The sequence below is a fragment of the Oryctolagus cuniculus genome, chromosome 6 (genome assembly GCF_964237555.1).
Source record: "Oryctolagus cuniculus chromosome 6, mOryCun1.1, whole genome shotgun sequence".
Taxonomy (NCBI): domain Eukaryota; kingdom Metazoa; phylum Chordata; class Mammalia; order Lagomorpha; family Leporidae; genus Oryctolagus; species Oryctolagus cuniculus.
This window is the reverse complement of record NC_091437.1, coordinates 167,040,394-167,064,431: the sequence shown is the minus strand read 5'-3', so window position 1 is coordinate 167,064,431 and position 24,038 is coordinate 167,040,394. Positions and strand designations below refer to the sequence as shown.

General features: G+C 44.1%; 1 protein-coding gene across 3 annotated transcripts in view; it reads left to right on the top strand.

Annotated features, from left to right (window-relative positions):
* The window catches only part of LOC100358411 (glycosyl-phosphatidylinositol-anchored molecule-like protein), a 52,953-nt gene extending 43,430 nt beyond the window's left edge, over window positions 1-9,523 (top strand). For all 3 annotated transcript variants that reach the window (XM_051831012.2, XM_070075903.1, XM_070075902.1), the window contains exon 4: window positions 9,072-9,523. In XM_051831012.2, the coding sequence (XP_051686972.2) occupies window positions 9,072-9,412 (341 nt within the window). In that variant the 3' untranslated portion in view covers window positions 9,413-9,523. The remainder of the gene's footprint in view (window positions 1-9,071) is intronic.
* The last annotated feature ends 14,515 nt before the right edge of the window (window positions 9,524-24,038 follow it).

Genomic DNA, 24,038 nt, shown 5'->3' with positions numbered 1-24,038 from the left:
GCGGCCTCTTCCCTTTCTACAGAAGCGTCCGCCACACGGCCCCAAGCCTGGCTGCATGGGTGTTTTCTCCAGAGGACTGAAAGCCCCAGGCTACACGGAAACAAGCCCATGCGTGTTCACTCAGCGTCATCTGGAGACAAGGACCTGCTGCACTTAGCAAGGAACGAAGGATGGACTTCACCCCAGCCTGACCGATGGCCAGGGCTGCTGCTGAGTGGAAAGGCTCCAAAGGTAGCATCGCTTACGTTCTTCTAGTAACTTGATGCATATATAGTCGTGGACAGCAGCTTCGTTTTGTGGGCGATCCGGGACAAGGCAGTTGGGGGGGAAGAGATTAGTGTGTGCATGCAGGAACACATGAATCCAGTGGTCAGACTGTTGAGACGTCTGACTGTCGCCAGTCTTAACAGCCTCATTGTGATTTCTATCAGACTTCAGCAAGGTGTTACCAGACAAATAACTCATTAATGGACACACAACTCTCCATGAATACAGAATTCTTTTAAAACACTTAAGCAAGTAGACATGAAGATGAAATGCATCATTGACTGTATTAACATTAAAGCAGATATAATGAGCAGGGTAGGACTTTCAGAGTAACAAAACTAATGCACTGTGTTCACAGTATATGAGCTTTTCAAAGAACACACTATGTTTGGGAACAAAATAATGAAAATGTCACATTTAACCACTGTGCAAAGGAAACTTACCCACACATGCGGGCAAAACCAGTATTAAGGCAAGGGCTTTACTCTTTGAAGGGCAATACTGTATGGACCTGAAGGAATGATATCCTTCAGGATGTCCAGCGGTAAGATATCCTGATCTAATGGATATATACCAAACAATGTAGAATGAAAACAAATGCAGAAAAGGAAACATAAGGCAACGCAGGCAAAGCCACAGTTACAATCTTGTCTGTAACACAGCTCTTTTCATGGCTTCTAGATAGTCTAGGAAGGAGATAAAACATGCTGGGTATAGACCGGGGCTCAGCATTTTCCATGAAGGACCAGATAGAAAATGGTTTTCTTGGCTTTGTTGTTCATTTGAGCTGTGTAAACTTGCCTGCATCTGCTTTGATGACCGGTGGGTGCAGTCCTAGTAAGAAGCAGCAGGTTGTTGCTATGTTCCATTAAATGTTTGTTTACAGAATCAGTTGGCTGACCAGGTGTGTCTCACAGCTTCCTGTTGCCAGACCCTATTGTAGACATTTGAACCCCACCATGAACAAATGGAATAGTCCAGTCAAACATAACACCAAGCCAGAAATCACCAAGTACATTCTTACAGTCTTATAAGGATGCATGACTCATTCACAAAACTCATGATGTGCCATAATACATATGTTAGCAAATCATGTGACTGAAGCTGTTTTAGCTAGCCCTTCTTATTGCAGGGAATTAAGGTAGAAAACCTCAGGAATGCAGATTGCTTCCAGTGCTTGGAAATCAGGCAGAGAATTTCTGAATGGCCATTTACACAAATGTGAAGTCACACAGAGAAGAGGAAACATAAACATCTGAGTGATTAGGAGGCCAGCACGCAGCCAAGTAGAGAGCAGCTTAAAGGAGTGTGTCAAGCGAAATGCACAACATTACAGGATGCAGCAGAAAAGAGCAATAGGAGGAGATCCCAGCACTTCTATCAAGAAGCTAGGAAAAGAAGGGCAATCTACCCAGAGGAGTGAGGCACATATAAAGGATTGCTGAAATCCATGAGATGGGGGGCAAGCATATATAAATTCAACAAAGCCGAGAGTTACTTCTTCAGAAAGGTTCATGGGTATCGGTATAACCTTGGAAAATAAACATAAGTAAAATTCAATTTTCCGGTGTCCTAAGTGAAGGCGGTACATCATCAGAACCTATATCGAAACTAAGAGGGTGCTGTGAGGAGCCCTCCTGAGGTGAGTTGGATATTCTTGATGAAATGAACAAAAACGGGAAAAACACCACCAGATCTGATGCACAATGGAATTTTAACACTACCCTGTCTTGTGAGTGAGATGGAGCCTTTATGGAAAATCTTTCCACCATGATGTTTCTTGGCTCAGAATGCTTCACTGGCAAACTCACCAAAATTGTGGGGGCAATAACAGCAGTGTTTCATGTTCCCTTGCAGGTAACCAACAAGGTAGAACGACTTCATAACAAGTTTATGGTGACAGCTTAACCTTAACTTTGAAAGTCAGCAAAAGCATTGCACAAAACACAATGTGTAGCCCCTCTGCTCTTGTGAATACACCCGGAAACACAGGAAGAAAAGAGTAACTTGTAAAGTCCTGGATACACATGAGAGTACTCCAGTGCTGTGCGGAGCCCTGGGTGGGGGTGAGGCGGGGACAGAAATCGGGAATGGATCTTGGGACAGGATAAAAACAGAGAAAAGGATGGACTCTCAGTCACATGTGGAGTAGAGTCACTTGAGAATTGATCCGTACTCACCAGTGTGACAAGTGTGCTACTCCAAGCAAGGAAGACCACGGGGCCTGGCTCTGAGCTCTGTAGAAACTCCTCATGCCATCGTTGTGCCTTTTCTAAAAACATAAGACTCCTCTAAAATCAAAAACCCATTTTACACGATCATTACCACCACCTTATGGATTCAAGTCACAGAACTCAATTAATTTGCCACATTTACAAAATAGGACAAAGATCATATAGACAGGATCATTGATATAGAACCTTTTTGATAAAATTCCAAAGTAAAAAAAAAAAGCCTGTGGAAAGTGGGAGCAAAAAGAAAATTGTATCTTACGGAAATGGCGATTAAATTAGCGTATTGCAGAGTCTGTGTCCTTGAGGTGAAGGATGTGATAAGACTCCACCATCACCACCATGATCCCCAGGGGAACTGGCAGTTTCAGTTCAGGCAGCCAACAGGCAGAATTAAAATATGTGAGGATTTGAAAGAGAAAAAATTTTCAAATACAAAGTAACTTGACCATGGGCTCTAGATACCAGAAAAAGATTCAAAGCTCAATTTAAAAAAATCTTTCTATACAGCAATAAACAGATTTAAAAGATGTATAAAACATTAACATTTTTAATTTTTTTTAAAAATTTTTTGACAGGCAGAGTGGACAGTGAGAGAGACAGAGAGAAAGGTCTTCCTTTGCCGTTGGTTCACCCTCCAATGGCCGCCGTGGCCGGCACGCTGCGGCCGGCGCACCGCGCTGATCCGATGGCAGGAGCCAGGAGCCAGGTGCTTTTCCTGGTCTCCCATGGGGTACAGGGCCCAAGCACCTGGGCCATCCTCCACTGCACTCCCTGGCCACAGCAGAGAGCTGGCCTGGAAGAGGGGCAACCGGGACAGAATCCGGCGCCCCAACCGGGACTAGAACCCGGTGTGCCGGCGCTGCTAGGCGGAGGATTAGCCTAGTGAGCCACGGCGCTGGCCCAAAACATTAAAGCACCATAAATCAATATCTAGAAAGAAATCTAACCAGATTTGTGGAGGATTCCAGCCCTGAAACTAAAACATCAGTTAAAATGAAAGGGGTAAATGCATGGCAGCTTACCCCACGGTTCACCCCATGGTGAATCATGGCAGCTGTTTGTCTTTTTTGCCTCTGTATCTGGGATGCATCTTGGAGCTGTACAGGCTCAAGGCTGAGGCATTTAGCTTTGGGTGTCAGATGAGACTTTGGACTTGGACTTTTGAGCAGTGCTGTGACAGGAGATGAATGAGACTTTGAGGATGGGATGAATGCATTTTGCACCATGGGATGGACTTGAAGCTTTGATGGCCATGGCAAAATGCTCTGGTTTGGATATCAAACCAGAAAACCCTGAAAACCCATGTGCTACAGGCTTGGCCTCTAAAGTCTGATGTTAACATATAGTAGATGGAACCTTAATCCAAACATAGTGCTTAGAGGCCTTTTGGGAGTGACTGGATTTGATTTGTTGGCTCGGTTGGAGCCCGTGTCAGCTTCCTGGGGCTTTGTAAGACACCACATGAGGTAGACAGTTCCATGCCCTATACTCCTGCCACATGCTGTGCGACACCACCTCAGGACATTACCAGCAAGCATGCCATTGCCAGAGACGCACATTGTGGATCCAATTGATCTTGGGCTGTGAATCTCTAAAACCATGAGGCAGAATAAGCATCTTTTCTTCATCAGGAACTGCCTTTGCAGAGCTGATCAATACCCCAAAAATGGTAAAGGCATTTCTCTTCTCTTCTCAAATTAATCTGTGAATTGTAAAATGCCAATCAGATTTTTAGACGACTCCTGTGTGTTGGGGGGAGGGGCATATGTACATGTATGGGTGTTGACAAGCTGATTCCAAATTTTGTGGAAATACAAAGGGCTAGGAAGCACCAGCCAAGCTTCGGGAGGAACTAAAATGCTAGAGGACTTAATGCTGTGAACTCTGAAGGATACTTAAAATAATTTTAGTAATGAAGACCATGGTGTAGGTTTCAAGAGTAAAAAACAGGACACTACAAGAGGAAGGAAAATTCAAGAAAAGATCACACCTGTTCACCCACTGGACCACACTGTCCCCACAGGGCACTGGGGAAAGCTGCTGTTTGCACTAAGTTGTCGTGGAGATATCAGATGTTTATACCCAATATTTGCCCTCCACAGAAGGAAATATTTCAGGTGCTTTTAGATGTCAGTGTAGGGAAAAAAAAACCAAAGAATATCTGTGCCTTCTGGATAATTAAGACTGTTAAAATCCTTGTCAAAATACATCCCACTCCTTGGGATTTACCCAAAGGAATTTAAATTGGCAAACAAAAAAGCGGTCTGCACCCTAATGTTTATTGCAGCACAATTCACAATAGCCAAGACCTGGAACCAACCTAAATGCCCATCAACGGTAGACTGGATAAAGAAATTATGGGATATGTACTCTTTAGAATACTATACCGCAGTCAAAAACAACGAAATCCAGTCATTTGCAACAAAATGGAGGAATCTGGAACACATCATGCTGAGTGAAATAAGCCAGTCCCAAAGGGACAAATACCATATGTTCTCCCTGATTGGTGACAACTGACTGAACACCAAAAAGGAAACCTGTTGAAGTGAAATGGACACTATGTGAAATGGTGACTTGATCAGCATAGTCCTGACTGTTAATGAACAACTTAATACATTATCCCTCTTAGTAGTTTTTTTGTCTGCTCTACTTAATATGACTGGTTTAATTCTGTAATTAATACACAGTTATTCTTAAGTGTTGAAATTTAACTGAAATGTGATCCCTGTTAAATTTAAGAGTGGGAATAAGAGAGGGAGGAGATGTACAATTTGGGACATGCTCAGGCTGACTTGCCCCAAATGGTAGAGTTAGAAACATACCAGGGGATTCCAATTCAATCCCATCAAGGTGGCATGTACCAATGCCATCTCACTAGTCCCAGTGATCAATTTCTGTTCACAATTGATCATAATGAAAGGACTAAGAGTCAAAGGGAGCACATAAACAAGTCTAGTACCTGCTGATACTAACCGATAGAATAAATAAAGGGGAGAGCGATCCAACATGGGAAGCGAGATACTCAACAGACTCATAGAATGGCGGATGTCCTAAACAGCACTCTGGCCTCAGAATCAGCCCTAAAGGCATTCGGATCTGGCTGAAAAGCCCATGAGAGTATTTCAGGCATGGAAAGCCAAGACACTCCGGCAAACAAACAAACAAACAAACACCTAAATGAAAGATCTCTGCGAGTGAGATCCCAGTGGAAAGAACAGGTCTTCAAATAAGGAGGTACCTTTCTCTGAAGGGAGGAAAGAACCTCCACTTTGACTATGACCTTGTCTAAACAAGATAAGAGTCGGAGAACTCAAGGAGCTTCCATAGCCTTGGAAACTCATGACTGGAGCATGGGGAGATTACTGAGGCCATAAACAAGAGTGTCAATTGGTAAAGTCAACAACAGGAGTCACTGTGCACTTACTCCTCATTAGGATCTCTGTCCTTAATGTGCTGTACATTGAGACTTAATGCTATAACGAGTACTCAAACAGTATATTTCACCTTGTGTTTCTATGTGGGTGCAAACTGTTGAAAGCTTTACTTAATGTATACTAAACTGATCTTCTGTAAAAAAAAAAAAGAAATTATCAATTCCCAACTTGACTCTCACTGGGATTAAACATGACAATAGGTCTGATCTGATTTCATCATCATTTAAAAAATCATCTATTATTTTTCACTTTATGTTTCTGTGTGGGAGCAAACTGTTGAAATCTTTACTTAATGTATGCTAAACTGATCTTCTGTATATAAAGAGAATCGAAAATGAATCTTGATGTGAATGGCAGGGGAGAGGGAGTGGGAGAGGGGAGGGTTGCGGGTGGGAGGGACGTTATGGGGGGAGAATCCATTGTAATCCATAAGCTGTACTTTGGAAATTTATATTCATTAAATAAAAGTTAAAAAAAAAACCTTGTCAAAATAGAGATAGTCACTTAAGAAAAAAATTGATTAATTGGATTACATCCAGTTTCACAACTTCTAAGAAGATACTGATAAAATAGTACAAACTGCAGATGAGGGGGATGCATTAAAATATACATTTTCTGGATTCATATTTAAAACATTTAGTGAACTTTTCCTTATACACCCTTCAGAAAGAAAGCAGATGCATCTGAACAAATGAGGCAGGAGTTTGGAGCACCTGTTAAGTTGCCATCTGGGATACCACATTGCATATCAGTAGACTCGATTTGAATTCTGACTGCACTGCTTCTTGCCCAGCTTCCTGCTAATGTGCACCCTGGGAAGGAGCCAGTGATGGCCCAAGTAAGGTGCCCCTGGCACCCATATGAAGACTTGAATTGAGTTCCTGGTTCCTGGCATTGATCTGGCTGCTGGCCCAGGTCTGGCTGTTCAGGGTCTTTGGGGCGTGAAATAGGGCATGGATTAACTCTGTCCACCTATCTGTCTCTCTGTACACATCTCTCTGTCTTTCATATAAAATGAAAATAAATTTTTTCAGTTTATCAAAAAGAAATATGAACAAATTGTTAAAGGAGAATTTGCAGTGAATGATATCTGATGTGGGAGGTGGGACGTGGGAAGGACCTAATGTTCAGGGTAATTCTTTGTAATGGAAATGCAACTGAAACCCACAAACTGAAAACCCTGGAAGGGGTGACAGTGTACCCCAAACCCATTAAACCGGTGTTAATGTTCTGAAGTGTGTATGATCCTCTGGAATCTGTAGACAGGCTCAGAAACCTGCAGCAATCTAAATTCCAGAAACAATCTAAATGCCAGTCAGCAATCAGTTTTGGTATGTTCACCAAAGGAATCATTTACAGTTGTGAGGATGAACAATGTACAACAGGATGTCGCTCCCCCTCTTCGTGGAGGAACGACACCAAGCCCTGCCTAGGCTTCATATCCGAGTCACGGCACCATTACGTCGCTCCCCCTCTTCGTGGGGGAACGACACAGGACCCTGCGCTGTTCTTTTGTCTGCTCGGCCCTCCCCGGGTTTGCTGCTGGTTCTTCCCGGGTTGGCCACTGTCCCTTCCACCTCCGTGGAAGGGCAGTTCCCCCTGGCCACATTCCCCACTTCCGCAGGGGAGCGGCACACCGCCGGCCGGCTCTCTCGGGGGCTGCACAGGTGTTCCCCTTAGATGTTCCCCTTAGATGTTCCTGGTGCATGCCGTCTCTCTCCTCCTTTATAGTCCTCCTCCGCCAATCCTAACTCGGCTGCCCACACGCTGAGTACGCTGCTCTCCTCCAATCAGGAGCAAGTCCTACAGCTTATTGGCTGAACTGGAGGCAGCTGTGTAGAAGCTGTTTTCTTCTCTCCCAGCGCCATATTGTGGGAGAGCAGATGCATAGAATAAGTCTTAATTCCAGTAACAGTATAGTCCGAGTTGCTCCCCACAACAGGAGACCTTAGGGATTTCAGAAACACAAAGTAGAGAAAAGAAGCCATCCACAAAAACTCATGTGTGATTTTATCTGTATAAAGTTCACAACCAGGCGGCTAATATGGGAGGACACTCCAAAGGGTTTGTGGAAAAGTGGAATGAAAAGTTTCAAAATCTAGAAACCCATGCCTAGTGTTTTCATGGCACTCAGTTCTATGAAAGTTCAGAAGGCTTCATTTGGGTGCAGATGCTTCTTTTCCTTGGCCTTGTAGTTGAGAATGGTGTGAGTGGAGAGACAGAACTAGGAGCTCAATGGCTGACATGCTCTGAGCCTGGTTCCACATGCAGACCACAGGGCCGTGTGCTCTGAGCTGAAGGAACTGCCAAAAAATCCCATGAAAAAGGAAGGGAAGTGGGGGACTGCTGCTTAGTTCCATTCAGTGCTGTCCAGGAGGCAAGGCCCACAACTACTGGAGTACATCACTTAGGGTAGGTTTTGGAATCAAGCATTTGTATTCCACACTGTGTAGGCTACACAGAGAAGTATTGTTTCTCAAGGAAAGTCTCAGTTGGAGCTGTTGTCAGGTAACATTAGTTGGCTGAGGTCATTAGGCAAGCCAGGAAGAAGGTAATCATGTTTGTTGAGGAACCCTCATTGAAATGGTCCCTTGAGTACATGCTGGGGAGGAGGGTTGCAGCAAGGGCTTAGGAGAATTTGTGTATTGGCCCAGGAGGTAGGAACACCAGGCAGAAGGGCCTGGGAAGGCCCTTATTCTATAGGAGTCTTGCCAACTGCAGAAAGCCAACATTAGGTCCTGTTAATGTAATGTCAGCATGGTCTCTGGGACAGGAGGAAAGCATGATTTCTGATCTCCATTGACTTTCTGGAGCTCTCCAATTACCCTGACACAAACTGACAGCACATTTGGTTTGTGCAGTTCCAGAAGAAGCAACCATACACCATTGTAGGAGGGGCTGAGGTAGTTACAGAGATGACAGGGTAGGCAGGAAGCAGCTCCAGAAGAAGGCATTCTTGGAGTCGTCAGAGCCTCTGGGAACTGGGACATTTATTCTCTCATCAGGATTCCAGACAATCTTGTAAGGTTTCGCAATGTAGAATGCATGCATGAGCTACTGCGGTTGAATGAGGGTCTGTGTGCTGTGACAGCACAGACAATGTGAGACGAGTGATTTTCACTGTTACCTTTTGCAGGTTTGAATCCTCGTGAAATGCTCATTTACAAGAACTGTACGTACAATTGCTCGTTTGTATACACAGCTTTACAGCCTCCTGAAGCACCAAGATTTAAACTTATAACAAATAGTTTCTATTTTCTTCGATGCTGTTCTGGCATTAATTGCAATGAAGGAGGCCCCACGAACCTGGAGCGGGACATGGAACCTGAAACCCCCATTGAGGAGCCGCTCCCAGAGAGTGCAGTCCGACTGGGGGCCTCGCAGCTCTTCCTGAGCCTGGTCTCCATCGTAGTCAGCAATCTACTGACCCGAGAACCTCTCCTGGGATGGTCGACCCTTCTTGCCTGTCCCTCATAGCGATTTTACTCTCCGTTTCCCTCTTATGAGCCAGAGACTGATCTGCTGGGCCCAGATGGCTCATGTCTGCTTTATTTCAAGAGAGAAATTAAAAGTAATTATTTACACAAATGGTCATGAACGTAGTTTGCTTGCACATGCTCAGGATCTGGCCCCAGCCCATGTCTGCTCTTGTCTCCTGTACTGTGCCACCTACCGAGGAACTGCCTTGGAGTTTGAGTGTTTAAAGTGCTTTTTCTCCTTCACACACGGTGGCCTAAAGATTCGCTGTGTGAAAACCTCTTGCTTTTCCGCTTACAGAGATTGTTGTAGTCCACAGGGAAAATGTCCAGGGGCAAGTCTGCCTGTCGGCTGGAAGAGCAGCCTCAGCCATGTGCAGACTGTAGGCTCGAGCCCGCCTGCAGTGCTGGCCATGGGTTCCAGTTGTTGGGTCAGGGAGAGGCCTGGCACAGAGGGGACCCCTGGTCCCCAGGGCCAGATGGAAGGGGCCGCAGCATGTTGCACCCTTGTAGGGGCCAGATGGCTGTGCCGGCACAGAGTTGTCTCCACATGGCCCCTGAGTTCACATGGGCCATAGACTTTCCCCAGACGTTAGCCTGTGAGACTGGTGAGGGTCTGTTTTGGAGGTCCACACTGTTCTGCAGATAGACAGTGGTGAGGATGCACAACACCATGAATGTACTGAAGTACACTGAAATGGCCCCTTGGGAGGTTGGAGGTGGCCCTGAAGCCATCTGCAACCTGACCTGAATGCAAGGAGAGTTGGGGCTGCTGCCCCTCTCATCGCATCTCTGGTCAGTACCAGGAGAATGAAGTGGAGGGAACAGAAAATTCCAGACCCCCTGGGCTCACCTCCTCCTCTTCCTTCCTTCGTAAGTCAGTTAACCTGTTTGTGAAAGTAACAGGGAAGAATTCACACATCTTAAGTTCACCATTGTAATCATATTAGAGTGTATTATTGAGGTGACATCCACAGGGATGCGTAACCATCACCACTGTCTAATTCCAGAACAGTGCAGATCCCAGAAGAACCCTGCAGCAAATACACAGTGACTGCCCGTTCACCCTCCCCAGGCCTTGGCAGCCCCTGTAGGTCTCCGTCTGTGAAGGTGGGGTTGTCTGTGGTGGATGCATCAGACAGGCTTCTCCAGAGAGTCCCAGTGTGTGTGCGAAACATCCAAGCTTAGAGTTGTGCACGGCAGAATGACTTTCTGGTTGATGTCGGCATAGACCACTGTGGTTGTCCAGATTATAAAGCCACCGAGGAGCTCTTCTGGCCCGGTGAGCCCGTAGCCGTAGTCGACTGTAGGGCCACGTGTTACACACGGGCTCAGGTGATGCTGGTGCAGAGAACTCTGCTGTGCATGGAACCTTTTGCAGTGCGCAGTGCTCAGGTTGATAATGGTCCTAAGCACTGTCACAGGTGGACAAGCTGGCTGGACTGTGCCTTTTATTATTTTAACATGTTATTCTACCTGTAAATCAAAGATAACTAGAACCCAGTGTTGTCAGACTACTAGCAGCCTCCTATCAGTTGGCTTCACTGTGGGTCTTCATTTCTTAAGGCAGGTGTGTACATGATCGGCCTACCAGTCAGCGAAGAATCAGTTCTTCACTAAATCTCTAACATATTAATCAGAACATTTCTCCTGGAGAACTTCTTGGAGCCAGAATGAAGTGTGCTGATACACTCAAAGTGCTTAAAACAAAACAAGACAAACCACCCATCAAGAATTCTATTTCTAGCAGAGCTATGCTCCAAATGGCAGGAGAAAGTGAGAAATCTGGATTGAATGCCGAGGGAGAGCAGGCCCACTAGGCTGCTCTGCAGAGCGTGACTCTGGAACTTCTGCAGGCTGACCTGACCGGGACTGCCAGACGCTCGCCCGCGAGCGTCCAGCGTAGTAAAGACACAATCGCTGCTTCCTCGGTTCTAGTGGAACTTTTTTCATCCAGATGCAAGGCCAAAGAAAAGAGGCCAAGCCCTCCCTGCACAATACTATCCCCCTTATATACCCAAGGTTCCCCTAGCAGGACGCTCCCAGCCAATGGCAAGTCAGTTCACACGCAGTCCATGCAGGCACAGTCCAATCAAGTTGAGGGGCACATAGTGCCTCAGGTCGACAGTTCATCTTGCTCCATCGGGGTTGTTTGTGTGTCTTCAGGACATCCTGTGGTTAGCACTTCCTTGACTTGTTTTGTTCAGCAGCCAGCACTTCCTTAACTTGTTCTGCACAAGTTGTTACAACAGGCCATGCAAACAGCAAAGTGAGGAAGTTCCCACAGGTGGCCAGCCTGCGGTTCCCCACAGGGACATCTGACTGTAGACAGCTGCCTATGCCAGGTCAGGAAGGGACGTCTCCTGGAATAGGAATTAAGGCCATGAGTGCAGGACAAGAATCTCAGGTGACGAGAAGGAAGACCTCTGTAGGTACACTCATGGCCAATTGTGAATGCTTATATGTTTCACAACAGGGTTTGACTCCAGTTTCTCACGTATGTGACTTAACAGGTGGATGCACTTTCAGAAGGTGCTTAGCCTAAAAGGCACTGTAGGTTTTATCTTAGCTCCTTGGCTGAAGTCCTCAGTCAAGGGCACAGGAAGGGGCATGGCCCTAAATCTCACAGTCAGAAGTCTCTTCCTGATGTGGTGTGGGCAGCTGTCCACAGTCAGATGTCCCTCTACCAGCAACTACGCCTGTCCTAATGCAAACCTCAGCAGCACATCTGTCCCCCATCTCTCTCCCTACCTGAGCAGGTGTGCCGCCCTTTGCAAAGTGAGAAACAGCAGCAGTGCGACCCCCCCCCCCCGAGTGTGTGAGTTCTGAGCCAGAAGACCCATCAACCTGTGCATCCCCATCTCTCTCAGCCCAGGACCGTACCCACCGATGTGAGGACTGTGTTAAGTCTAGGAGACAAGGGCACCTTGGGGCAGGGCTGCAGTTCTGGGGGGCACTGGTCCTGGCACGGCCTGGCCGGGGCAATGACTCCCTTCCTTCAGGTGCTCCTGACCTATAGGAGGGAGAGCCGTCCACCTGCCAGAGAAAATGCCTGCTACACAGAGAGGATGCTCCAGGAGCCACGTGGTCATCGTTCCCCTCTCTCACCTGCAGGGGCCCTGGCCATTTCCCCAGCACACCCCACTCCCACAGCCACAGGACAGAGGGTCCCCCATGGGATGGCTCTGGGTGTGTGATGATCTGCCTGGCTCCACCCACACACACAGACCACAAGGCAGGTGCACTTGCTGTCAGCTCTGCTCTGCCTTCTCCCCAAGTCCTGGCCTTGGTTCCCACCCCCTCCTCATCCCGACTCGGCCCTCACAGCAAGAACACGCCACATTTCTGTCCACGATGCTGTCTGTAGGCCGCCCAGGGCTCTGGGTGCACACGCTGGGGGTGCCGGCTCTCCACCTGCTGCAGCCTCTCCACGTCCTCCGGCAGCATCACAGACACGAATTGTCGTCCCCCCAGGTCATGCCTGCAGGGCAAAGCACAGAGGCTGGCCGGGCCCTCTCCAGGTCACCCCCTGTGGGACCTCTTCCTCCCCATAGACCCACGGCTTCCACAGGACATCCCTCCTGCTGTGCACCAGAAACCTCTCCACCCTTCGTGCCTCTGACTTCTGCCTGCTCAGCTGTGACCATAGTGTGCTTGGTCCTCCTGAAGAGCCCCCGTCCCCATCAGTGAGGACACTGCCCAGCTCCCCCATGCTGCTCCCTGCCTTCCTAAGGACGCACAGCACAGGCTGCCCTGGGCAATGGTGGTGCTGTGTGCCTGGCCAGGGCTGGGGCACATGATCGGGGAGCGTCTGTCCAGAGGCCAGCAAGGCCTTTACCTGAAAATGGGCCCCAGCTCCTGGAAGGTGCGATGCATCTCCAGGTGGATGTTCTCATACCCCTTCTCTCTCCAGATCTGCAGCATCCTCATCCACTGGGAGCTGGGACACTGGGGGATGGCTTCAAAGGGCAGCGCAGCCTTGGGAGACAGAGCCGCCCTGGTGCTCAGCGTCCTGGTGTCTCGCAGAGACAGCCAAGGCCCTGCCGTCCACACAGCTGTCCTTGCCCTGAATGTCATCCTGAGGCTCCCCGAGCCTGGTTCCGCCCCAGTCCTTTTATGTCACCTGTGATCCTGCACTTGGGGACTGATCACGTCATGGGAGACACTGTCCCTGAATCCAAGCAGAAAACTCATGAAGTCATCAGGGCTGTGGGTTCCCAAGCTCAGCTGGAGACAGAATTGATTGGGCGTCCTACCCCATATCTGCAAAGATGCTGTAGGGATGGGGGGAAAGGTCAGCCATGGGGTCCAGAGAGGGGGCTGACCACCTGCAGGGCAGAGGTTGGGGCCCCTAGTTCCTCCCCATGGGGGAGAGGATGAAGATGGATGAAGCCCTTATCTTATCATGAGATGAGAGGGGACCTTGCAGGCTTTTGATAGACTTTATTTATAGTTCACGGACTTTGATGAAGATAAATCTAAGAAATGATCACTGTCCTTGTCATTCTCCCTTTAAAAATCTCAAATCCTTCAATTGTGAATGAAGGAAATGTTTAACTATTAATACAGGGAAAACAGGATTAATATTCATGGCATTCCACTGACCTCTTCTCCACTACTGTTATAACCTGTGCTGTGACTTCCTCCTCCATTTCCTGCTTCTGGAAGTGACTTTGGTTGTGGACTGGATCTTCAAGGTGTTGGGCATTGGTCTAATCACTGTCTGTTACACTGCACTCTGCTCTTTGCCTTCCTCTCCTAAAACCTCTCACAAAGCTTCTCAAAGGCTAAGACCTGCTTCTTTATCCCCAGCAAGAACAAAACACCAGGCCCAGACACAGGAGTTTCTAAAGTGAGACAGGATGAGGGAGAACTCACTGCTCAGTAGCCATTCATTCATTCAGCAAGTATTCAGCGCACTCCTTGACCAGTGTACATGCGAGGACTTGGGAAGGTCATTGCAGGAATTATACAAGATGTCTGTGTCCAGGGGGCTATTAACTAATGGAACATACAAGCCTGTAAGGGGTTCAAGTGCAAGTCCAGTCCAGGTTCTGGAGCCAGGAGTCCTGGCACTGTGAGCCCCCATGTTGGGCAAGCTGACTTCTAGACGATTTCTACATTTTTGGCTTGCTGAAAACTGAGCAAAGAGTAGAGAATTTCCCTGTATTCCTGCCCCACACATGTCCCACTCAACCCTCCACTATCAACACCCTGCATGACAGTGGCACATCTGTGACAGTCATGAGTCTAGATTGACATGTAATCATCACCAATGTCCTTGGTTTACCTAGGGTTTCCTCTTGGGGTCATCCCTTCTGTGGTTTGACAAATGCTGCATGGCCAGTGTCCATCACTGTAGGACCACAGAGAACCATTCCACTGCTAAAATCTCCCCTGGGTCCTGATTAATTCCTCACACAGACCTGGAGCCAGTTCTCACACACTTTCACCTTCTCCAGAATGTTCTAGAATTGAAATCATGCAGTCTGTAGACTTTGTAGACTGGCTTCTTTCCCTTCCTCACCTGAATTTAAGTGTCCTCTAGATCTTCATGGGTGGAGGTATCATTGCTTTTAGGACAGAGTGAGATTCTATTCTTTGTATGCAGCATTGAATGAGATGTCTTCAAAACTACATCAGGTTAGGAAGAACTGACATATGGGCAATAATGTGTCCCCATCCATGACCATGGAATGTCTCGCCATTTAATTATATCTTTGATTCTTTCATAAAATTTTTGGAGGGCCAGCACTGTTGCCTAGTTGGTAAGGTTGCTGCCTGCAGTGTGGGCATCCTATATGGATGCCAGTTTGAATCCTGGCTGCTACACTTCTGATCCAATCTCTGCTATGGCCTGGGAAAGCAGTGGAAAATGCCCAAGTCCTTGGGCCCCTGCACCCGTGTGGGAGACCTGGAAGAAGCTTCTGGCTCCTGGCTTCGAACTGTCGCAGCTCCAGCTTTGCAGTGAATTGGAGAGTGAACCAGCAGATGGAAGACCTCTGTCTCTCTGCCTCTCCTCTCTCTGTGTAACTCTCTCAGATAAAGAATTTTAATTTTTTCTCATATAGGTTGCTAATATTTCGTATTTTCAAAAGCTTTTATTTAATAACTATAAATTTCATAGGCATAGCTTTTGGATTATAGCAGTTCTTATCCTGATAACCGCCCTCCCTCCTCCACTCCCATCCCTCCTCCTACTCCGTTTCCCACCCCATTCTTCATTAATATTCATTTTTAATTATCTTTATATACAGAAGATCAACTCTGTACTAAAAGTAAGTATTTTAACAGTTTGCATCCACACAGACACACAAAGTATAAATTACTGTTTGAAGAGAAGTTTAACCATTAATTCTCATAGTATAACTCATTAAGGACAGAGGTCCTACATGGGGAACAACTGCACAGTGACTCTTGTTGATTTAACAATTGACACTCTTATTTAAGATCAATGATCACCCGAGGCTCTTGACATGAGTTGCCAGAGCTATGGAAGCCTTTTGAATCCACAGACTCCGACATTATTTAGACAGGGCCATAAGCAAAGTGTAAATTCTCTCCTCCCTTCAGAGAAAGGTACCTCCTTCTTTGATGGTCCCTTCTTTCCACTGGGGTCTCACTCACAGAGATCCTTCATGTAGATAATTTTTTGCCACAGTGTCTTGGCTTTCCATGCCTGAAATGCTCTCAAGGGCTTTTTAGCGAGATCCGAATGCCTCAAGGGCTGATTCTGTGGCCAGAGTGCTCTTTAGGGCATTTGTCATTCTATGAGTCTGCTGTGTTGCCTTGCTTCTCATATTGGATCCTTCTGTCCTTTTTAATTCTGTCTATTGTTATTAGCAGACACTTGGTCTTATTTATGTGATCCTTTTGGCACTTATTCCTATCTTTATGATCAGTTATGCATTTAAAATGATCACTTTAACTAGTATGATGGAATTAGTATCTGTCAACTTAAATGGGATTTGGAGTCTCATGGCAAGTTTTTAGCTTTACCCTTAGGGGTAAGTCCGTGGGAATTTGTGACAAACTGTACATCTCCTCCCTCTCTTATTCCCACTCTTATTTTTTACAGGGATAAATCTTCAGTTGGATTTAGACACCTGAGGATAATTCTGTGTTAAGTAAAGAGTTCAAACAATGGTAATAAGTAGAAAAGGAAAATACTAAAATGTATAAAATAGTAAGCTGTTCCTCAACAGTCAGGACAAGGGCTATCAAGTCATTGCTTCTCATAGTGTCAGTTTCACTTCTGCAGGTTTCCTTTTAGGTGCTCAGTTAGTTGCCACAGATCAGGGAGAACATAGGATATTTGTGCCTTCGGGACGGGCTTATTTCACTCAGTATGATGTTTTCCAGATTCCTCCAAATGACCGGATTTCTTTCTTTTTTACTGTGTAGTATTCCATAGAGTGCATATCCCATAATTTCTTTATCCAGTCTTATGTTGATGGCATTTAGGTTGATTTCAAGTCTTAGCTATTGTGGATCGAGCTGTAATAAACATGGAGTGCAGATAGCTTTTTTATTTGCCAATTTAATTTCCCTTGGGTAAATTCCCAGGAGTGGGATGGCTGGATCATATGGTAGGGCTATATTCAAATTTCTGAGGTATCTCCAAACTGTCTTCCATAGTGGCTTTGCCAGTTTCCATTCCCACCAACAGTGGGTTAGTGTCCCTTTTCCCCCACATCCTTGCCAGCATTTATTGTTTGTTGATTTATGCATGAAAGCCATTCTAACTGGGGTGAGGTGAAACCTCACTGTGGTTTTGATTTGCATTTCCCTGATGACCAGTAATCCTAAACACCTTTTCATGTGTTTGTTGGCCATTTGGATTTCCTCTTTTGAAAAATGTCTGCTTGAGTCCTCTGACCATCTTTAAACTGGGTTGTTTATTTTGTTTTTTTTTTGTGGAGTTTATTTATCTCTTTGTAGATTCTGGTTATTAATCCTTTCTTGGTTGCATAATTTGCAAATAATTTCTCCCATTCTGTTGGTTGCCTCTTCACTTTTCTGTTTCTTTTACCATACAGAAAGTTCTCAATTTGATATAATCCCAGTTGTTAATTTTGGCTTTGACTGCCTGTGCCTCTGGTGTCATTTCCAATAAGTCTTTGCCTGTGCCAATATCTTGCAGAGTTTCTTCAATGTTTTTTAATAATTTGATGAAGTTGGGTCATAGACTTAGATCTTTAATCCTTGTTGAATGGATTTTTGTGTAAGGTAGGGATCTTGCTTCATTTTTCTGCATGTAGAAATACAGTTTTCCCAGCAGCATTTGTTAAGGAGATTGACCTTGCTCCAGGAATTGGTTTTAGCTACTTGATCAAATATATGTTGGTTGTAGATGTTTGGATTGATTTCTGGTGTTTCTATTCTGATCCATTGATCTATTCATCTGTTTTTGTACCAGTACCATGCTGTTTTGATTATAACTGCCTTGTAGTATGTCTTGAAATCTAGGATTGTGATGCCTCCTTGTTTTTGTTATATAAGATTGCTTTAGCTATTCAAGGTCTCCTGTGCCTCCATATGAATTTCAGCATCTTTTTTCTAGATCTGAAAAGAATTTTGATTGGTATCACATTGGATCTATAAATTGCTTTCAGAAGAATGGAAATTTTGATTCTTCCAATCCATGAACATGGAAGATTTTTCCTTTTTTTTTGGTATCTTCTTCTATTTCTTTCTTCAATGTATTGTAATTTTCATCATTGAGATCTTTGATATTCTTGGTTAAATTATTCTAAGATATTTGATTTTTTGTAGCTATTTTGAATGGGATTGATCTTAGAAGTTCTTTATTAGCTGTGGCATTGTCTGTGTATACAAAGGCTGTTGATTTTTGTGTATTGACTTTATATCCTGCTACTTTACCAAATTCTGAGTTCCAATAGTCTCTTAGTGGAGTTCTTTGGATCCCCTATATATAGAATCATGTCATCTGCAAATAGGGATAGTTTTACTTCCTCATTTCCCATTGTATCCCTTTGATTTCTTGCCTAATGGCTCAGGCTACAACTTCCAGGACTATATTGAATAGCAATGGTGAGAGTGGGCATCCCTGTCTGGTACCAGATCTCAGTGGGAATGCTTACAACTTTTCCCCATTCAATGTGATGCTGGCTGTCGGTTTGTCATAAATTGCCTTGACTGTGTTGGGGAATGTTCCTGCTATACCCAATTTGTTTAGCATTTTCATCATGAAAGGGAGTTGTATTTTATCAAATGTTTTCTCTGCTTCTATTGAGATAATCATATGGTTTTTGTTCAGCAGTTTGTTAATGTGATGTATCACATTAATTGAACCATCCCTGCATACCAGGGATAAATCCCACTTGGTCTGGGTGGATGATATTTCTGATGTGTTGTTGCATTGGTTAGAATTTTGTTGAGGGTTTTTGCGTCTATGTTCATCAGGGAAACTGGTCTGTAATTCTCTTTCTCTGTTGCATCTTTTTCAGGTTTAGGAATTAAGGTGATTCTGGCTTCATAGAAAGAATTTGGGAGGATTCCCTCTCTTTCAATTGCTTTGAATAACTTGAGTAGAATTGGAGTTAGTTCTTCTTCTTTAAATATCTGACAGATCAGCAGTGAATCCATCTGGTCCTAGGCTTTGCTTTGTTGGGAGTGTATTTAGTATTACTGATTCAGTTTCTGTCTTGGTTATGTGTCTGCTTAGGTTTTCTATGTCTTCATGGCTCAGTGTATGTAGGTTGTAAGTGTCCAGGAATCTATTCATTTCTTCTAGGTTTCCCAGTTTTTTGGCATACAACTCTGTAGTAATTTCTGATGATTCTTTTTATTTCTGTGGTGCCTGGTGTTACATTACCTTTTTCATCTCTAATATTATTGATTCTCTTCTTCTCTCTCCTTTTATTGATTAGTTGGGTCAGTGGTGAGTCAATTTACTTATTTTTTCAAAAAACCATCTCTTCGTCTTGCTGATCTTTTGTATTTTTGATTCAATCAATGATTTCTTCTCTAATTTTAATTATTTCTTTTATCCTACTAGTTTTTTTTAACTTTTATTTAGTAAATATAAATTTCCAAAGTACAGTTTATGGATTATAATGGCTTTTCCCCCCCATAACTTCCCTCCCACCTGCAACCCTCCCATCTGCTGCTCCCTCTCCATTCCATTCACACAAAGATTCATTTTCAATTATCTTTATATACAGAAGATCTGTTTAGTATATATTAAGTAAAGATTTCATCATTTTGCACCCACACAGAACATAAAGTGTAAAATACTGTTTTAGTACTAGTGATAGCATTAATTCACATTGAAAAACACATTAAGGACAGAGATCCTACATGAGGAGTAAGTGCACAGTGACTCCTATTGTTGACTTAACGAATTGACACTCTTGTTTATGATGTCAGTAATCTCCCTAGGCTCTAGTCATGAGTTGCCAAGGCTATGGAAGCCTTTTGAGTTCACCGACTTCGATCGGTCATAGTCAAAGTGGAAGTTCTCTCCTCCCTTCAGAGAAAGGTACCTCCTTCTTTGATGGCCCATTCTTTCCACTGAGATCTCACTCACAGAGATCTTTCATTTAGGGTTTTTCTTTTTTTAGGCTTTCCATGCCTAAAATACTCTCATGGGCTCTTCAGCCAGACCCGAATGCCTTAAGGGCTGATTCTGAGGCCAGAGTGCTGTTTAGGACATCTGCCATTCTGAGTCTGCTGTGTATCCTACTTCCCATGTTGGATCATTCTCTCCCTTTTTTATTCTACCAGTTAGTATTAGCAGGCACTAGTCTTGTTTGTGTGATCCTTTTGACTCTTAGACCTATCATTATGATCAATTGTGAACTGAAATTGATCACTTGGACTAGTGAGATGCCATTGGTACATGCCACCTTGATGGGATTGAATTGGAATCCCCTGGTATGTTTCTAACTCCACCATTTGGGGCAAGTCAGCCTGAGCATGTCCCAAATTGTACATCTCCTCCCTCTCTTATTCCCACTCTTATATTTAGCAGAGATCACTTTTCAGTTAAATTTAAACACCTAAGAATAATTGTGTGTTAATTACAGAGTTCAACCAATAGTATTAAGTAGAATAAAAAATACTAAAAGGGATAAAGTATTAAGTTGTTCTTCAACAGTCAGGACAAGGGCTGATCAAGTCACTGTTTCTCATAGTGTCCATTTCACTTCAACAGGTTTCCTTTTTGGTGCTCGGTTAGTTGTCACCGATCAGTGAGAACATATGATATTTGTCCCTTTGGGACTGGCTTAATTCCCTCAGCATGATGTTTTCCAGATTCCTCCATTTTGTTGCAAATGACTGGATTTCATTGTTTCTTACTGCAGTATAGTATTCTAAAGAGTACATATCCCATAATTTCTTTATCCAGTCTACCGTTGATGGGCATTTGGGTTGATTCCAGGTCTTAGCTATTATGAATTGAACTGCAATAAACATTAAGGTGCAGACAGCTTTTTTGTTTGCCAATTTAAATTCCTTTGGGTAAATTCCAAGGAGTGGGAGGCTTGGTTGAATGGTAGGGTTATCTTCAGGTTTCTGAGGAATCTCCAGACTGACTTCCATAGTGGCTTGACCAGTTTGCATTCCCACCAACAGTGGTTAATGTCCCTTTTTCCCCACATCCTCACCAGCACCTTTTGTTAGTTGATTTCTGTATGTGAGCCATTCTAACGGGGGTGAGGTGAAACCTCACTGTGGTTTTGATTTGCATTTCCCTGATTGCTAGTGATCCTGAACATTTTTTCATGTGCCTGTTGGCCATTTGGATTTCCTCTTTTGAAAAATGTCTATTGAGGTCCTTGGCCCATCTCTTAATTGGGTTGTTTGTTTAGTTTTTGTGGAGTTTCTTGATCTCTTTGTAGATTCTGGTTATTAACCCTTTATCTGTTGCATAGTTTGCAAATATTTTTTCCCATTCTGTCGGTTGTCTCTTCACTTTCCTGACTGTTTCTTTTGCAGTACAGAAACTTCTCAATTTGATGCAATCCCAAATGTTAATTTTGGCTTTGACTGCCTGTGCTTCTGGGGTCTTTTCCAAGAAGTCTTTGCCGGTACCTATATCTTGCAGGGTTTCTCCAATGTTAATAAGTTGATGGTGTTGGGTCATAGATTTAGGTCTTTAATCCATGTTGAGTGGATTTTTGTTTAAGGTGAATGGTAAATCCTACTAGTTTTGTGTTTTGTTTGCTTTTGTTTTTCTAGATCCTTGAGATACATTGATAGCTCATTTATTTGGTGCCTTTCCAATTTCTTGATGTGCGCACCTCTTGGTGTATACTTTCCTCTTAACACTGCTTTGGCTGTATCCTATAATTTTGATATGTTGTCTTGTCATCTTCATTTGTTTCCAGAAAGTTTTTGATTACTTTTTGATTTTTTCTACAACCCACTGTTTTTTCAGGAGCGTGTTGTTCAGTCTCCATGTGTTTGCATATGCTCTAGGGATTCCTGGGTTGTTGATTTCCAGCTTCATTCCATTGTGGTCTGAGAAGATGCATGGTGTGATTTTTATTTATTTATTTTGCATTTGCTGAGACTTGCTTTATGGTCTACTATGTGGTCAATCCTAGAGAAAGTTCCATGCACTGTTGATAAGAATGTGTGTTCTGAAACTGTAGGATGAAAAGTTCTGTAGATATCTATTAGGTCCATTTGGTCTATAGTGTCGATTAAATCTGCTGTTTCCTTGTTGATTTTCTGTCTGTTAGATATGTCCATTGCTGAAAGTGGACTATTGAATTCCTCCAATACTATTGTATTGGAGTCTAAGTCTCCCTTTAAATCCCTCAACATTTCTTTTAAATAGCCAGGTGCCCTGTAATCAGGTATATGTTTATAGTAGTTATATCTTCCTGTTGAACTGATCCCTTAATCATTATATCGCGTCCTTCTTTGTCTCTATTAACAGTTTTTGGAAGGTTTTTATTTCACCTTCATTCACAAATGAGAGCTCTGTAGGGTATAATATTCTAGGATGATAGTTTTTTTTCTCTTAAGACTTAGCAAGATATATCTCACCATTCTCTCCAAACCTGTAGGGTTTCTGATAAGAAGTCCACTGTGAGCCTAATTGGAGATCCTCTGAAAGTAATCTGGTGTTTCTCTCATGCACATTTTAGAATCTTCTCTTTATGTTTCACTATGGTGAGTTTGATTACAATGTCTCGTGGCAAGATCTTTTCCGGTTATGTCTATTGGGAGTTATGTATGCTTCCTGTACTTGGATGTCCCTTTCTCCGAAGGTGGAAAGTTTTTTATGTTATTATTTCACCAAAAAGGTGTTATAATCCTTTCTCTATCTTCATGCCTTCAGAATCTCCTGTAACTTGTGTTTTTTTATTGTATCCTGTAGATTCCCAACAGTGTTTTTTAGTTTTCTAGTTTCTTCTTGTTGTCTTTGTTTTGACCATATACTTTCCTGTGCTTTGTCTTCTAAGTCCAATATTCTCTCTTCTGCTTTACTGATTCTGTTTTTAAGGCTCTCCACTGCATTTTTATTTGTTCTATTGAATTCTTTATTTCCTTTTGATTCCTCTTTATGATCTCAATTTCATGGGAGTAATTTTCTTGCATGTGCTGTATGGATTTCAGAGTTTGTGTGTTTGCTTTTCATTACTTCTATGTAATCTTTTTTGAGTTCCATTTCTTGCATTTCTTATATCTCATCATCTTCACAATCTAGTACTGAAGTGTTGTGTTCTTTTTGGGGTGACATGTTGTCTTCCTTATTCTTGTTTCTTGGATTGGTGCATTTGTTGTTCGGCATTTGTAGAGATAACTGTTAGTTTTTTCTTTTTCTTCTCCTCCTCCCCCTTCTTTCTTCTTTTTCCTCCACCTTCTCCTCCTCCTCCTTCTTCTTCCTCTTCCTCCTTCTTCTTCCTCCTACTCCTCCTCCTTCTTCTCCTTCCTCCTTCTTCTCCTCCTCCTCCTCTTTCTTCTTTTCTCCTGCTTTTGCTGTGGCAGCTTTTATCATTGTACTATGATAAAGTACATTGTACTATGATAAAGTACATTGTACTATGATAAAGTGGACGGTCTGCTTTCAGTGAATCTCTAGAGGCTTGTAATGGGTGTGGCCAGAGAGCTTTATTCAGTTCTCCAGGGTTAAGGGTGTCCCTAAGGTGACACACCCAGGTTTGACATGGTAAATCTCTCTCTCTCTCTCTCTCTCTCTCTCTCTCTATCAGAAGGGAGGTATATTATGCTCAGCTGTGTGGAGAGCAACTCAGACTAGACTAAGTTACTGAAATTAAGACTTATTCTATGCATCTGCTCTCCCACAATATGGCGCTGGGAGAGGAGTAAACAGCTTCTATGCAGCTGCCTCCAGTTCGACCAATAACCTGCAGGAGCTGATCCTGCTCCTGATTGGAGGAGAGCAGCGTACTCAGCGTGTGGGTAGCAGAGTTGGGATTGGTGGAAGAGGACTATAAAGAGAGAGACACTACGCACCAGGAACATCCAAGGGGAACACCTGAGGAACATCTGAGCAGCCCCCGAGAGAGCCGGCTGGCAGTGTGCTGCTCCCCCGCAGAAGTGGGGAAAGTGGCAGGGGGGCCCGCCCCTCCACGGAGGTGGAGGGACAGCAGCCAACCCGGGAAGAACCAGCAGCAAACCCGGGA